This window comes from Phascolarctos cinereus, unplaced genomic scaffold (genome assembly GCF_003287225.1).
Source record: "Phascolarctos cinereus isolate Bilbo 61053 unplaced genomic scaffold, phaCin_HiC Scaffold_5;HRSCAF=322, whole genome shotgun sequence".
Taxonomy (NCBI): Eukaryota; Metazoa; Chordata; class Mammalia; order Diprotodontia; family Phascolarctidae; genus Phascolarctos; species Phascolarctos cinereus.
This window is the reverse complement of record NW_027555958.1, coordinates 366,839-382,934: the sequence shown is the minus strand read 5'-3', so window position 1 is coordinate 382,934 and position 16,096 is coordinate 366,839. Positions and strand designations below refer to the sequence as shown.

Genomic DNA, 16,096 nt, shown 5'->3' with positions numbered 1-16,096 from the left:
TGATTCTTGCTCTCTCATAGAGACATTAGTTTCCATTTGTCCAATTCTAGTTTTTAACAGATTGTTTTCTTCTGTTAGTTTTTGTACTTCCTTCTTCAATTGGCCAATTGTGTTTTTTAGGGACTTGTTTTTTCAGTGTATTTTTTTCCAATTGGCCAATTGTATTTTTAAGGACTCTTCTACCTCTCTCATTTGACTATTAAAATCCTTCTTGAGCTCTTCTAAGAAGGCTTTTTGGGCTTCAGACCAGTTCATATTCCCTTTTGTTGTTGCAGATGTGGGTTTGTTGACAATGTTGTCCTCTTCAGAATTTCTGTCTTGATCTTCACTCTTCTCATAATATGAATCTATGGTACGTTTCTTTTTATTCATGGTGTTTCTTTATTACCCCGTAAACAGACTGAGCTCTCCTGCTCGGGAGAAGAGGGCACTGACCCAAGCTTCTTGTGTTGGGAGCCTAGGTCTTGGTCACTGGCTTTGTGTGCTGGGGCCTCCGATGTTGGCAATTGGAGGCTGTAGGGTTCTGGCAGCTTATGTGGTGTTGGGCTAGAATCAGCAAGGCTGGAACTTTTGGGTAATTCTAGGTTGCCTGCTTTTCCTTTCCTTTAGCTTTGTTCAGCTGCTTTTAGATGGATGTTGCAGGGTGTTTGTCTGCCTGGGGCCCTTTGTAGTGCTGCTTCTGTTAGTTTTGCACTGGGAGATCCATTTGCTGCAGAATGCTGGGGCAACCTGGTGGTTTTCTGAGCTGGTTTCCACCGGTTCCCACACCCTCACTGAGGCACTCAGGGGTCCCAGGTGTTGATGTTTGCCTGTTCCACCACCTGGGCTTCAGGATCTCCTCCTGGTTGGCAATTGGAGGCTGTGGGGTTCTGGCAGCTTACATAGTGTTGGGCTGAAATCAGCAAGGCTGGAACTTTAGGGCAACTCTAGGTTGCTTTCTTCAGCTCCTTTCAGATGAATGCTGCAGGGTGTTTATCCTCCTGGGGCCCTTTGTAGTTCTGCTTCCCTTATTTTTGCTGAGGCACTGGGAGACCTGGAATGCTGAGCACCAGGATCTCCTCCTGGTGTGCTAAAGTGTGGCTTTCTGCCAGCTGGCCGGGTTGCACCCCATTCCGTAGTGCTCCCCTTCCTCCAGGGTAACAGGGGCCTTTCCTGTTAATCCCTCAAGCTACCTCGGCTATTGTACTGCTGCTCTCCATTTTTCTTCTGGTTAGCTGTTGCAGGGTTTTTTTTTCCTGGGGTGGTAGTTTCTGGGCTTTCAGAGATTGATAGGGGAGAGTGAGAGTGACCTTTTTACTCCACCATCTTTGAGGTGTCCTTGTTATTGTAGCCTGTATCCAAGGGGACCTGTCCCGAGGGGACATAGTGCCCCTTTCCCCTTACGAGCTCTTCTCTGTTTCTGCACACAGAGAGTTCCTTTGGAACTTGTCATTGCCCTGAGATATCACTCAGGGCTAAGTCAGCCCCAGTGTGGTTTGGGACTTTGTCCTGGTAATGCTGACAGTGGGTTGTCTGGGCTTTGGTTGAGTAGAAGGTCATGGAGGCTGCTCAGAGGCTGGGCACGCAGAGACTGCCTGCAAGGGGCAGCTCTCTAGGAGCGCTCCCATGTGCCATGACTGTTGTGGTGTGAGTCAGGCCCTGCGGCATGGCCACTCTTGCATGAGGGCCTGTGTGTGCTGGCTCTGAGCCAGGAGGAGTAAGGAGGCATCCAAGGGAAGAGAATGCTTTCTGGCTGTGCTCATCACCCCAGTTAGCTGGTGCAGTGGTTGCACTCACACTGAGCTCCAGAGGAGAGGCTGGGTCAGAGGGTATTGGGAGTCATGCCCTGAACTAGACACAGTGCGGTCAGATTTGTGCAGCAGGGGAGAAGATCTAAGGCAAGAGAATAGTGCCGAGGGGTGAGGCTGATGGATGTGAACATTGCACAGTGTGGGATGGGGAGGGATGGGTCAGGGCATGGCAGGTCATGACCGTGCTGATGTGTGTGCATGGTGTGGTGGTCAGTCAATCGCTATTTTGTGGAACCTTCTAGCCTCCCCAGGAAGTCTTGTGTGGTATTTGTGCCTCCTCCCCTTACTCTGTATTGTGGGCCCAGGATAAGGATGAGGACAAGGTAGGCCTGGCAGGTGAGGTGATGCAGTTTATTACAAGGTGGATCCCTGCACGGAGTTATACCCTGCACATTTTGAGCCTAGAGAGGCCCTGGGAGCTTCAGGCAGTCCTGGGTTGTTGCATGCTGAGCTAGGTGCATGTGGAAGCAGAAGCCATGGTGGGGGTCACCATAGGAGGAGATGCATGGGAGACCCTGGCTGCACCTGGGGTGGGTGAAGTGCTCAGGAGTAGCTTGGTAACCTGAATGCCTCTGGAGATGTTGCTGCCCAGGTGTTCAGGCTGATGTTTGAGGCTGGAGCCAGGAGGCTGACAGAAGTTGGGGAGGGGGTGAGAGCAATAAGTGCCCTGTGGTCAGCAGCAGGATTTTTGGCCACAGGTGGCAGTGCAGCAGGCGGCCTTGCAGCAGGTGGGCCGGCAGATGAGGGAGACAGAGGAGGCAGGGCGGCAGCTGGTGGAGGTTGGACAGCAGGAGGGGGCGCAGCAGCAAGAGTAGGAGGATGTAGTGGTGCAGCAGGAGGGCCTGCAGGAGAGAGGCACACAGCAGGCAGCTGGGCTGCACACGGGCCTGCAGATGAGGGACACAGAGGAGGCAGGGTGGCAGCAGCTAGGCTGGCAGCAGGAGGAGGCTGGACAACAGGCTGTGGTCACACAGCATCTGGGCTTGCAGCACACAGGCAGGGCGATGCAGCAGCTGGGCTTGCAGCACAGAGGGACACAGTAGCAGGACTGCACTGAGCAGGGGGAGACAGAGCAGCTAGGGTCTTGGCAGCAGGACTGCTGGCAACCTGATGGTGAGCAGGAGGAGGTGCAGACAGACTGGCAGGGGCTGGGTTCACAGGCTGTCTGGCAGGTGGCGGGCACACAGCAGACTGGGCGGCACAGCAGGGTCAGGCAGGAGGTTGGCGTGCAGCAGGGGTTTGGGCAGCAGGAGGGGCCACAGCAGCTGGGTTCACAACAGCTCTCGGGGCAGTCGTCCAGCTGCCAGGAGGAGCCTGTGCACGAACCGGGCAGGCAGACGTTGCTGTCACAGCTCACGTCACTGGAGCAGACGGAGACAGCTGAGGACATGGGACCACAGGGCCCAGAAAAGCAGGTTTCTGCCATGGTGGAGCAGCTGTGTTGGGTGCCTGGGGCAGCAAAGAGTGTGAGAGGGGTGTCAGTGAGGGGCTGAGTGCCTGGTGCAGGGAGTACTTGAGCCTCACTGGGATTGTGCTTGTGGGTGTGGGTCTGTGTGAGTGTGTGTGTGTGTGTGTGAGTGTAGCTGTGGGGCTGTGTGTGAAGGTGGTGTATCCTGGTGGGCTTTTATATCCCTGCTTCAGGAGGATGTCCCAAGGGGAGATTGAGCCTTCTTCCTTGTTGTTGTTTATGGCTGGCTGCTTCCCTTAGAGCCCATCATTAGGTGATGGTGACATTGTCCAGGGGACAGCCAGCGATCCATAAACATATCTAAAGTGTGCTTTTGCTTGTGTGTGTGTGTGTGCGCGTGTGTGTGTGTGTGTGTGTGTGTTGGTGAGCGCATATGTGCATGCATGTGCTTGTGCTTTGAGGTGGTGGTGCCCTGCCTTGGGTTTTGTTGGGTACCTGCTGCCAGCGTTGATGTTGAAAATAGGTCAGTGGGTTTGGCTACTATTAAGAGGAAGGAAGGCCAGTCAGCAATGAACACTATGGTCCTGCTGTCTAGTCCTGGGAGTTCTGGTTTCTGAATGCGGTTCTTTGTTGTAGAGTCTATTACTTGTAAACTTAGGCCCCATCCTTAAGTGTGAGTACTGACTTTAGGGAGCAAAATTGATTGACCGAAGGAGGAGATCAGGATATCTAAGGATCATGGTTCCCTCGGCCTGTAATATGGACATTCTGGCTCCTCTGTCTCTGGGCTAGTCCTGCTCTGTCTGCCCTTCAGTGTCCATGGGATTTCTCTCTTCTTTTGGGGACCCAGTAACTATTACCTCAGTTCCACTAACCACTTAACATTAATTGCCTTTTAAAAAGCAGTATTTGCTTTAATGCTGTGGCAAGAAGAAGCATCCAGACATTCTCCCACCCCCAGGGTATAGGCCCCCCCCCCCACTGTGATCCCATCCGTAGGAAGCATGGCTGCTGAATGGATCCTCCCACTGTGCTGGGGTCCTAAAGGTCCCTCCCAAAGACTGAGGCTCGGAGCCTGGGTACTGGACCAACTGGTTCCAACAGCTAGCCTGGATTCCAGCCTCAGAATTCCTCTATCTTGTGTTTTGACCTAGATTGAGACTCTGTTCTCAGGTGCTAGAACAGAACAGAGAGAGTGAAGAGTCTCAGGAGGCCTCACTTCTCAGGGGCCGTGTAGTCTTGGCGTAGGAAGGGGAGAGGTCCCACTGCCCTTCATCTATGGTCCCCTCATCAGATGCTTTCGTACCACCAGAGCTTAGCTAAAGGCAAGGAAACAGAGAACAAATCATCCATGTGGAATGGCCGTTTTGAACGCCTCCCAAACTCATCCAAGATCCTCCCCTTCACTATGTGGCTTCTCCCACCATCCCCACCTATGGGGTAGTCACACAGGTTCTAGTGTCCCCAAGGCACAGCCCTTCCCAATCATCACCATTCTCCTGGACTCCTCCATGTGGGGGGACGCCTGCTCCAGTGGTCTTGCCCTGGCCCAGACATCCCACTACAGGGATCGATAGGCAAGCATGGACAAGAGACTGGGTCTTTAGGTAACAGTGCAGAAAATAAGGTCTGTTTTGGACGTAAGATGTCTGTCGGTACGCAGTTTGAATTATTAGATTTGAAGGTGATGAGGTAGAACTGATGATGGGGGAGATCTTGGGATCTGATTTGTGGATTTGGAAGTTGTTTCCATGGAGATGATGGCCAAGCCACTAGAACCGGTGAAGTTACCACTACAGAGGATGGAGAGAGAATAGTCGAAGATGTGAAACTGAGCCTTGGGGAGCACGATATGGATGACAAACCAGCAGAGGAGATGAAGGAGAACTAGTCAGCTAGCAGGAGGTGAAGTAGAGGACAAGAGTTCCAAAAAACTCAGGGAAAAGAAGATGTCCAGGAGGAGAGAGTGGTCAGCAGTTTCCAATGCTACAGAGCAACAGAGAAGGATGGACACTGAAAAAATATAACCTGATTGGTCGGGGGTGGGGCAGGTTCAGGTCAGTGATGTTAGAGCTAGATTGTAAGGGTTAAGGAATGAGGAAGAGACTATAAAGTGGCCGTGAGGGTAAGAGACTTTTCCTAGGAGTTTGAGGCAGACTGGAGGATGATTGAGGGGATGGTTCTGAAGGTGGGGGGAGGATTGAGCATGCTTCAAGGCAGAAAGTAGAGGGGAGAGCCAGGGGACTGCTGGTGGAGGCGATGTGCTAGAGAAAACAGGAGGTGACAGGATCTCAGCGATATGTACTGGAGCTGCTCAGTGTCAGAGACCGGACCACATCGGACCGAAGGTTTTAGAAGTGAAAGGAGTGGAAGAAGAGCAGACTCCCAGCAAACGGCCTCAGCATCTGACAAGAGAAGGTCCTCGCCTGACAGAGGTGGCAAAGAGGAGTTGCAGGAGGCTGCAGGGAAAAAGGGGGCTGTTGGCAAGAGAAAGGCTTCTCATGGCTTGGCTTAAGCAGAGCTGGAGGATAAAAATGGGGTGGAATAAAAGACAGCAGAGGCACATCTCCTCTCCCTAACCCTAAACACACTAAGAACCAGGAGGTAGACTAGAACAAAATCCCAGGGGGGCCAGTTCATCTCCTTGAGCTCCAGGCCTTGAGGAGGGACGTGAGGGAACCTTTGGACATTCCTTCCTCTCCTCTGCCCTGCAATCCAGCCAAACCTCTATTCCTAACATGCAGCACTCCATCTCTCACCTTTGTGCCTTTGAACTGGCCGGCCCTCATGCCTGGGATGCCCTCCCCCCTTCCTTTGCCTCCTGAGGTCTCCTTTTTCTTTAAGATGAACCACAGGCCCATCTTCTGCATGAAACCTTTCCTGATCCCCCAGCTGTGGTGTTCTCTCCCAAACTCCCTTGATAATATATGTATTTATCCTCTTTATCTTATACTGAATATGTTTCTCTATGTTCTTCTTGTCACCCCATTAGGATGAATTAATAAAGTGAGTTGGGATACAAAGAGAAAAGCCAGACAGTCCCTGCCCCACATGAGCTCCCATTCGGGTGGGGGAGACAACCCCCAGGGAAGGTTTCAGCTGCTGGTCAGTAGGCAAGGTCCCAGGGTCTGCAGGGGGAAGCCTCAGAGCAGATGGCCAGGCCTCTTCTTTAATGTTGATTCCACTGATGGAATGTGATCACTTCTGATGTTGTCCAATTTCAGCCCAGGACTCTGGTGACAAGGACTTTCCCTTCTGGGTCTTCGTCACTGCAGCCGCGGAGGGGCTGTCAGTCCCCTGGCTGCAGCTCCCCAAGAGCCACCTCCCAGGAGCATGCTGGGGACTCTGGACTGGAAGCCCTGCTCTTCCCAAGGCTCTTGGGCCTGGGGGCCTGGGTTGTCTCCATTAAGGTCTGAGGAGAGACAGTGGTGAAGGCAGTGGCGCTGGCCTGATCCACCAGTCCCATGTTGCCTTCTATCTCTCCTCCACCATGCCTTGGTTTCAGCTTGGCTAGCTCCAGGTGTTGGACAGGAGGGCTGGTCTGGAAGCAGATCCGCTGGCATGGTGGCTGCTTGTCCTCCTGGGGTCTTGCTTCTCATGAGTAAAGTTTTGTCTTCATGTTCCTAGTGCCTGGCACATGGATGCTTTACAAAAGAGCTTTGATTGATTCATCGACTATGTATTCCCATAACAGATTTATGGGAGACACCTTTTCTCAGGGAATCCCTCTTCTATTAGCGACAGTTACAGCCAGAGAGAGTCCATTGACTGCCTGAGTTTGGGGTACCAGCCAGGCCTGGGGCAGAACTATCCTGCCCTCAAGGCTCTCCCGATCTGATGGCAAACACCAACCTGAAGACAGCTAGGTGTAGATAGGACTGCGCAGAGTAGATGGAAGGTGGTGGGGAGATTCTTTGGCCCATCTGCAGCCTTCATTTTCATCATTACCCCTCTGGCTCACTGCTCTCTGCCACTTCTCCAGTCTGCCCCTCAGTCTCCCTTTGCATGCCTTTGTCCCGGGCCCTGCCTTCTCTCTCTCTCCACTGTCTGGGGGATCTCTGCAGTTTCCATGGGCTCAGATGGGTGACCCGCACATCCACTCCAGTCCCTCTCCTGAGCCACAGTCATGCACTGCCCACAGCCCACTGGACACCTCGAGCCAATATGCCCGTGAGTATTCCCCACTCAAAATGTCCACGTTGAAAAAAGAAGTCATTATCTTTGCCCCAAGCCGTCCCTCCCCACTTCGCTGTTATCTTGGGCACAGCCATCCTTCCGGCCACCCAGACTTGAAGCCCGGCTGGCATCCTCAGTACCTCAGTCTGACTCCCCACATGCCCAGTCTAGTGAAAAAATCTGGTGATTCTGTCTTTCACACAGCCCTTTAGACCAGAGCCACTTGTTGTAACAGCTTCCTCATGTCTCCCTGCTCCAGGCTACTGGCCTCTCAGTTACCAAAGGGATTTTCCTGAAGCAGAGGTTGGACCACATCACTCCCCTATTCAGGAAACTCCAGGGGCCACTTGTTACCTCCCAGATCAACTAGAAATCCCTGGTTGGCGTTGAAAGTCCTTCACAGTCTGGCCCCTCCCTCCCTCCCCATCTTCCACAGGCCCTCCTCAGCACAATGGTACTCATCTGGAAGGCTCCTCTAGGCAGTGCTCCCTCTCTCGTCTTTGGCTTTGCTCTGGTTGTGTGCCGCCCCTCCCTCCACCTGGGAACCCTCTCTGCTCACCTCCGCCTTTTAGTTTGTCCGGCTTCCTGTGAGACTGGCTCAAGTCCCGCCTTCTGAAGGTGACCTTTCCTGTCCCCCATCCCCCACCCCCCTGCTAGTGCCTTCTCTGAGATCACTTTCTTTTTTTTTTTTTAATATAATTTTTTTTTATATTATAAATTTATTTAGTTTACAACATTGTTTTCAACATTCCCTTCCACAAGTTTTTGAGTTCCAAATTTTCACCCCATCTCCCCCTCCCCCCACCCAAGATGTCATGCATTCTGAATATCCCTTCCCCTACTCTGTCCTCTCTTCTGTCTCTCTCCCCTTCTCTTATCCCCTTCCCCTTCTATTTTCCTGTAGGGCAGGATAGACTTCTGTACCCCATTTCCTATATTTATTTCCCAGTAGCATGTGAAAACATTTTTTTAAACATATGTTTTTAAAACTTTAGGTTTCAAATTTTCTCTCTTCCTCCCTCCCCACCCACCCTCATTGAAAAGGCAAGCAACTCAATATAAGTTGTACATGTGCAGTTATGCAAAACACGTCCATAGTAGACATGTTGTGAAAAACTAACTCTATTTCCCTTAATCCTATCCTGCCCTCCCATTTATTCTATTCTTTCTTTTGACCCTGTCTCTCCTCAGAAGTATTTACTTCTGATTAACCCCTTTCCCAATCTGCCCTCCTCTCTATCATCCCCCTGCTCTCTTGTCCCCTTTCCCCCCTATTTTCCTGTAGGGTAAGACAGATTTCCATACCCAATTGAATGTGTATGTTATTCCCTCCTTAAGCCAAATCCTATGAGAATAAGATTCACTCATTCCCTCTCACCTTCCCCTGTTTCCCCTTCCACTGTAAGAGACTTTTCTGTTTTTTTTTGTGAGATAATTTACCCCATTCTACCTCTCCCTTTCTTCTTCTCTGAGTATAATACTCTTTCATCCCTTAATTTTATTCTCCAGATATGACCCCTTAATCTTCAGCTCACCCTGTGCCCTCTATCTATCTATCTACATATACATACATATAATTTTTTTCCTCCAACTACCCTGATACTGACAAAGGTCTCATGAGTTATAAATATCATCTTTCCATGCAGGAATGTAAACAGTTCAATCTTAATAAGTCTCTTATGATTTCTCTTTCCTGTTTACCTCTTCATGTTCCACTTGAGTCCTGTATTTGAAAGTCAAATTTTCTATTCAGCTCTGGTCTTTTCATCAAGAATGCTTGAAAGTCCTCTATTTCACTGAATGACCATTTTTTCCCCTGAAGGATTATACTCAGTTTTGCTGGGTAGGTGATTCTTGGTTGTAATCCTATCTCCTTTGCCCTCCGGAATATTATATTCCATGCCCTGCGGTCCTTTAATGTAGAAGCTGCTAAATCTTGTGTTATCCTGATTGTGTTTCCACAGTACTTGAACTGTTTCCTTCTGGCAGCTTGTAATATTTTCTCCTTGACCTGGGAACTCTGGAATTTGGCTACAATATTCCTAGGAGTTTTCCTTTGGGGATCTCTTTCAGGAGGAGATCTGTGGATTCTTTCAATTTCTATTTTGCCCTCTGGTTCTACTATATCAGGGCAGTTTTCCTTGATAATTTCTTGAAAGATGATGTCTAGGCTCTTTTTTGATCATGGCTTTCAGATAGTCCAATAATTTTTAAATTCTCTCTCCTGGATCTATTTTCCAGGTCAGTTGTTTTTCCAATGAGATATTTCACATTGTTTTCTAATTTTTCATTCTTTTGGATTTGTTCTACTGTGTCATGATTTCTCATAAAGTCACTATCTTCCAATTGCTCTATTCTAATTTTTAAGGAAGTATTTTCTTCAGTAAGCTTTTGGACTTCCTTTTCCATCTGGCCAATTTTGCTTTTTAGGGGATTTTTCTCCTCATTGGCTTTTTGGACCTCTTTTGCCATTTGGGTTAGGCTATTTTTTAAGGTGTTATTTTCTTCAGTATTTTTTTGGGTCTCCTTTAGCATCACTCTCAGTTTTTCCTCTACTTCTCTAACTTGCTTCTCAAAATCGTTTTTGAGCTCTTCCATGGCCTGGGACCAATTCATATTTTTCTTGGAGGCTTTGGATGTAGGGGCTTTGACTTTGTTGTCTTCTGGTTGTATATTTTGGTCTTCTTTTTCACCAAAGTAAGATAATATAGTCTGACTCTTTTTGCACTGCTTGCTCATGATCCCGGCCAATTACTTGAGTTTTAAACTCTTTGTTAAGGTACGAATCTGCTTCCAATGTGGAGAATGTACTGTCCCAAGCTTTGGGGGTTTGTACAGCTGTTTTCAGAGATACTTGTAGGGACCTGTAAATTTTCAGTTCTTCCAAGGTGGTATGATAAGGGGCAAGGTGTTTACTCCTTTCCTGGCCTGTGACTACAAGTACTCCTTTCTGTCCTGTAACTGTGATGAGGGGCTCCTCTCCACAACCACTACAAACTCCACCAAGCCAGCACTCCTCCTCTCCCCAGCACCACTGCCCAGAACTGTGGCCCAGATCCAAACACGGGCAAAGCATGAGATTCCTACCTCAGCACTGGCAAAGAGGTCCCTGCAATCCCTCTCTGATCAGTCACTGGATTTCCCCCTCAGTCTGTGGGCCAGAAGCTCGGGAAGCAGCTGCCCCCTGACAGGGCCACGCTCTTGGGGAATGGAACTGAAACCCTGCCTTCCTTTCTCAGGCACCGACAGAAACAGACTTTTCCCACTGACCTTCTAGTTTGTCTTTGGCGTTGGTGGATTGAGGAGTCTGGAAACCTCCACAGCTGCCCGAGATTCAGTCCTCTGAGGCCTGCTCCAGGTTTTCTGCAGCCTGCGAGCCCACCCTGCAGCCTGTGCACCCACGCCGCGCTGCACTGTGCTCCCAGCCCGGCACTATACACCTTTCTGATCAATCATCCAGGTTGTCTTGGGCTGGAAATTTGTTTCACTCTGTCTTTTTGTGGGTTCTGCTGCTTCAGAATTTGTTTAGAGCCATTTTTTATGAGTATTTGAAGGGGTTTGGAGGAGAGCTCAAGCAAGTCACTGCTTTCACTCCGCCATCTTGGCTCTGCCCCCGATCACTTTCCACTTAGAGCTCTTGCATCTATATAGTTGTTTGCTCACTGTCTCTCCATTAGCATGTAAGGCTCTTGAGGGCAGGGCCAGGATTTGTCTTTTTTGTATCCCCCGAGCTTAGCTCAGGGCTTGCCACATGGTCAGCCCTCAGCAGAAGCTTGCTGACTGACTCACTCTGCATCCTTTCTCCAGACCTTGGACCCAGTCTCCCAGCATATTGAGAGAGTCAACTGAGAGCTGGCATGGGGGCAGCATGGGGTGGCATAGGCTTCCCTGAAAGGGACAAGTCTAGGCTTCGTGGAAGTGAAGGAAAAGAAGGAGAAACAGGCATGTATGTGGCAGATCACATCGGTTTATTAGCTTGATGTCACTTCTCTCCAAGGCAGACTCCAACAGCAAATGTGCAATGAAACAAACCCTCAGAGATGAGCCCTGCCCTCAGGTGAAGTGGACGATGAGCAGAGCCAAAGTGTCTGCCCACGGGGATCTCTGCTGCGGGGGTTTCAGGGAGGGGGTGGGGGAAGCTCCTGTGGACTGGATCAATGGCCCTGCTTTGTGTGGCCAGTGAAGGCATCCACTGCTCCAGGGGATCAGCAGAGCTGTGGCCACAGTGACCCAAGTCAGGGTGTTTCCCTTCTCATCTCATTGAACGACGAGTGGATGGTGTGTTCAGCAGCAGCAGGAGGGGGCACAGGTGGGTCTGCAGACCAAGGTTGTGTAGGAAGCTGGCTTGCAGCAGGAGACCTGGCAGGATGGGACCCCACAGGCCACAGGTTTGCAGCACACGGGCACACACAGGGTGGGTTTGCAGCATACAGGCAGGCAGCAGGAGGACTGGCAGGGGCTGCCTCCACAGCATGAAGGGGAGCCGCTGCCAGCTCCACAGACTGCCTGGCAGCCGGTCACCACGGGGCACGCTGGGCGGCAGAGCAGGGCCACACAGGAGGCGGGGCGGCAGCAGGGACGCACACAGCATATGGGCTTGCAGCAGAGGGGCACGGAGCAGGCCGGCTGGCAGCCAGTGGAGCAGCTGGTGTGGCACATGGTGTCGGGAGTGGGAGGGATGTTGGGAGAGGAGCAGAGGAGGAGGGATGGTTTTGGACAGCTCCTTCCCCCTGACCAAGGCTTTTATGCCCCTCTGCAGAGTGTCACAGTCACACAGCGGCTTTTCTTCCTTCTTCTTGTTTTCTCCATGTTCTCTCCCAACACCTTATTACCTTGACGTAAAACTTCCTGTGAGTGGTGACTCAGATCTCCCAAACTGGCTTTTGAGGGTAAATCTGTGCCTCCACTTCTCAGCCTTCGTTTCCTGGGGAAAAGGATATCTTGGTTCAAATACTCCAGATAAAGCCAAATTTCTGCAGAGCCAATGGCCTGTACCCCAAGTCTCTGAGCAAAACACCCTCCCCCCTTTGTGCCTAGCCACCGAGCTCCTGCCAATGCAGCAGCTCCTTCAGTGGATCTGTCCATATTCCTGCTCCCCCCATGTGCGCAGACCGAGTCCCATTGGGGCTTCTCCTCCTGTGCTTTTCCCGTTTGTGTCCTGCCATAGAGGCTCCAAGCTGGCATCCGCTCTCCTTGACTCCCTCTATCCCCTGGGTGCTGGGGGTCACCCGAGGCCACACCTCTTCTGCCCCTCCCCCCGGCTGAGACACAACACCAGGGAGCTGTCCGCGCCTCCACTTCCTACATTGAGGCCATCGCTGGAAGGAGTGTGGCCACACGCTCATGCCTGCATGTTCATGACCGATTTCTTTTGGTCCCAGGGTGCTTTGAGTCTTTGGTTGACATCCTGTTGCAGCGTCTATGACATCACAAGGAAGACACAGATGAAAAAGATGGGGTTTGGAGTCAGAGTAGATTGGGATCCTCAAAAAACCCCAAACCAAGCCTTAATGCTACATAACTGAAAGTGCAGGCATCCTCCATCACGAGGAGGGGCCTTCTGGCTTTCCCAAATAGCTGCAGCAAACCAACTTTTCAAGGTCATGCTCCTGCCTCAGTGGTCAGAGAACACAGGGTGGCCCCTGCTTTGGGCCTGCTGGTCTCAAAGTAAGCACTTGACTTTGCAAAGCAGGGCTCTCCTCTGTCAGTGACCGTCTGATCGGTCAAGTCAAGCTTGGTATAAGCTGTGATGGATGGTGTACCTGGTATCAAAGCAGTGCTGGGCCCGGCCCCAGAGCGTGTCCAGCGAAGACTCCAAGTGGAAAAGGGCCTCCCTCGGAATGGAAGTGAGACAAATTGCTGAACATGACAGAGGCTCCTCAGTGAGGTCCATGAGTGCCCCAAAGAGGGCAACTGGAAAATCCACACAGGAAAAACCAAAGGGATGAAAAAAACATTCATTTCCTCAGTTTTGACAGAGACATACTTCTCTGGAAGGCTAGCCCACTGAGCACGAACATCAATCCTCAGACAGTGATGCCCCTGAGTCCTGGTGGCCTTGCTCTGGCCATTCCACTGCTGCTCCCTCCCTCTGCCCCTCCCCCACCCCGAGACGCTTTAGCTTCTTTCTAGATTCTGCTCAAAGGCTGCTTCCCAAGTGAAGAATTCCTTGCTTTCTCTAGTTGTCAGGGGTTTCTGAAAGCCAAAAAAGCCTAGGTCTCAATTCTACCCGGCTGTGTGGCACAGCTCCTTGGCTCCCCAGTGCTAGGAGCAGTTCTCCAAGACAGGTTGTAGGTAGAGAAGGTTCCTTTTCTGGAAGTTCCTGACACTAGTGAAATCATGGGTCCACTTCCAATCCCTATCCACACGTTCCTGCTAGAAAGCAAGCTCCCTGAGGGCAGGCACTGTGGGAAGATGCAGGCTTTGTGTTGCCAGTCAGGAGCCACCTACTACATGGATGCTGAGTTGGACTGAATGGACAGACCGCAGGTGGAGCTAGTGCTTGACCCAGAATCTAAGTGGAGGAAGAGAGCTGGCTGGGAGAGTTTGTGGGAAAGGCCAGAGTTTCCAAGTGCCCTGAAAGATGCCAAGCTGTTTGTTCCTGGACCAATCCACTGACCCAGAGACAAACTGCGAGCACCTGCCTGAGGTGAGCACAGTCACTGTTGGAGGGAGATGAAGAACTCCCAGACGTAGCCCTGCCCTCTGCGGCACAGCGGCCGGCTGGGGTTGTAGCTACCGTGCACCTAAAAAGAGCCTTCATTCTTCAAGATGGCCCCTGGAAGCTGCCCCATGTGTGATATGGGGTGAAGCGGATGAGCTTGGGCCTCAGAAGAGGGGTGGAGTGACCAGGCAACATTCGTGCAAGTATCATAGAGCAGGGGGACTTGGTGTCCAGGCCCGCCCAAGTGCCTGAGCAGTGGCCAATGATTGAAGGCTTTCTGTGGCTCTCTAGTGCTTGGGGCTCAAAAAAGGCTTCTTGGCTGGCTTGCTGACTCCAAGTAAGCTGCCACACAGAGTGTTGGGCTCCTCAGCTGTAAGAGGGGCTAACTGCACCTGTGTTGCTCACTGACCAGTGAAAAGAGAGTGCCCTGCCAGCCTCAAGGCAATACATGATGAGAGCTGTTATTGTTGGGGGAAGGGGCTGAAGAGAGGTGAGGAGAAGCAGAGGAAGCCCATGAACAGCCAGGAAGGACCCTTCCCAAACCATGGGCACCTGGAAGGGGAACTGTACCAGAAGGAAAGCTCCTGGAGGGCAGGAGTGGGTCCAGTTTTGTGTCTCTAATGTCTAGTGCAGAGGCTGGTGCCTAGGAGATGTCCAACAAATGCCTGTTTGATTAATTTCTGCGGATAACCAACCAAGAGTCAGAGATCCAAAGGAGAGCAGAGAGTTCCGAGCATTGTGCCTTGGAGTCTCAGGTGAGGGCTCATCCCTAACCTGGCACTGCTGGTGGCTCACACATGTGCTCCCCAATCACACCCAGGGAACACACAGCTTTGCTGATGTTCAGTTAGGTTGTGAATGTAAGAAACCTGGGAAAGAGGAAGACAAAGCCAGGGAGGCACAGGAAGTAAAGATACCAGGAACCCCAGGAAGGAAAACAGCTGCTGTGCTGGAGTTGCTACACATACATGCCTGCATCCGCGTGCACACACGTGCACACCCACACACACACACATACACATGACTCGGCAGAAGGATATAAAAGCCTTGGTCAGGGGGAAGGAACAGTTCAAGCCCATCCCTCCTCCTCTGCTCCTCTCCCAAGATCCCTCCCGCCCCAGATACCATGTGCCACACCAGCTGCTCCACTGGCTGCCAGCCAGCCTGTTCTGTGCCCTTCTGCTGCAAGCCAGTCTGCTGTGTGCATCCCTGCTGCCGCCCAGCCTCTTGCGTGGCCCCGCTGTGCCGCCCCACATATCCTGTGGTGACCGGCTGCCGGGCAGTCTGTGGAGCTGGCAGCAGCTCCCCCTCATGCTGTGGAGGCGGCTCCTGCCAGTCCATCTGCTGCCAAGCTGGTCCCTGCCAGTCTACCTGCTGCCTGCCTGTCTGCTGCAAGCCGGCTGTGTGTGTGTCTGTGTGCTGCAAGCCTGTGGCCTGTGGGGTCCCCTCCTGCTGCCAGCTGGCCTCCTCCACCACCCTGCTATGTGGACCCTCCTGCACTCCCTCCTACTGCTAAGCACGCATTGTCCAAACTGCAGCCTTCCCGGTTCAGATGAGATGAGCCTAGAACATCCACTTCTCAGATAACTGTGGTCACAGCCTGCTGACTCGCTGTAAGGGGCCTTTCCTGGGTGCTCAAAGCTGAGCTATTGACCCAGGACCTTCAATGGTTCAGTAACTCACTTCTCATGACCTCTGTGCAATAAAGATGATCTTTTCCTTGTCTAGTCCATGCCCATGATAGCCCTTCTCTTTCAGGGGCCCTGCTTTGTAACTACAAGTCTGGGTTCTGATTCTGCCTCAGACAACAATATCCACCTAATTAACTCCCTTAATTGGCCACACATCGAGCTTTGTCTCATCCTTTTCTCTCATAGGTTTGTAATGATGTTTTCTGTTTCTTACATGGTTGTAGTTATCCCAAGTGTCCCTCCTCTTCCCAGGGAGCTGTCCCATGTGACAAACAGTATTTTTTAGAAAGGAAAACTGATCAGTATGTGGGAAAAGTCTGAAAACATGTGAGACAGGCCACACCTGTGGACCCTTGCCTTCCCAAAG

At 51.4% G+C, this 16,096-nt stretch overlaps 1 protein-coding gene across 1 annotated transcript; it reads right to left on the bottom strand.

The window, feature by feature from the left end:
* Positions 1-2,463: 2,463 nt before the first annotated feature.
* LOC110203511 (uncharacterized) lies at positions 2,464-3,216 on the bottom strand. Its single transcript, XM_020980012.1, has one exon. It carries the CDS (start codon positions 3,214-3,216, stop codon positions 2,464-2,466), a length of 753 nt encoding a protein of 250 aa, XP_020835671.1.
* Between the last annotated feature and the right edge of the window lie 12,880 nt (positions 3,217-16,096).

Excerpts from the sequence above, each read along its gene's own strand:
- LOC110203511 (XM_020980012.1), bottom strand. The coding sequence starts at position 3,216 with ATGGCAGAAACCTGCTTTTCTGGGCCCTGTGGTCCCATGTCCTCAGCT.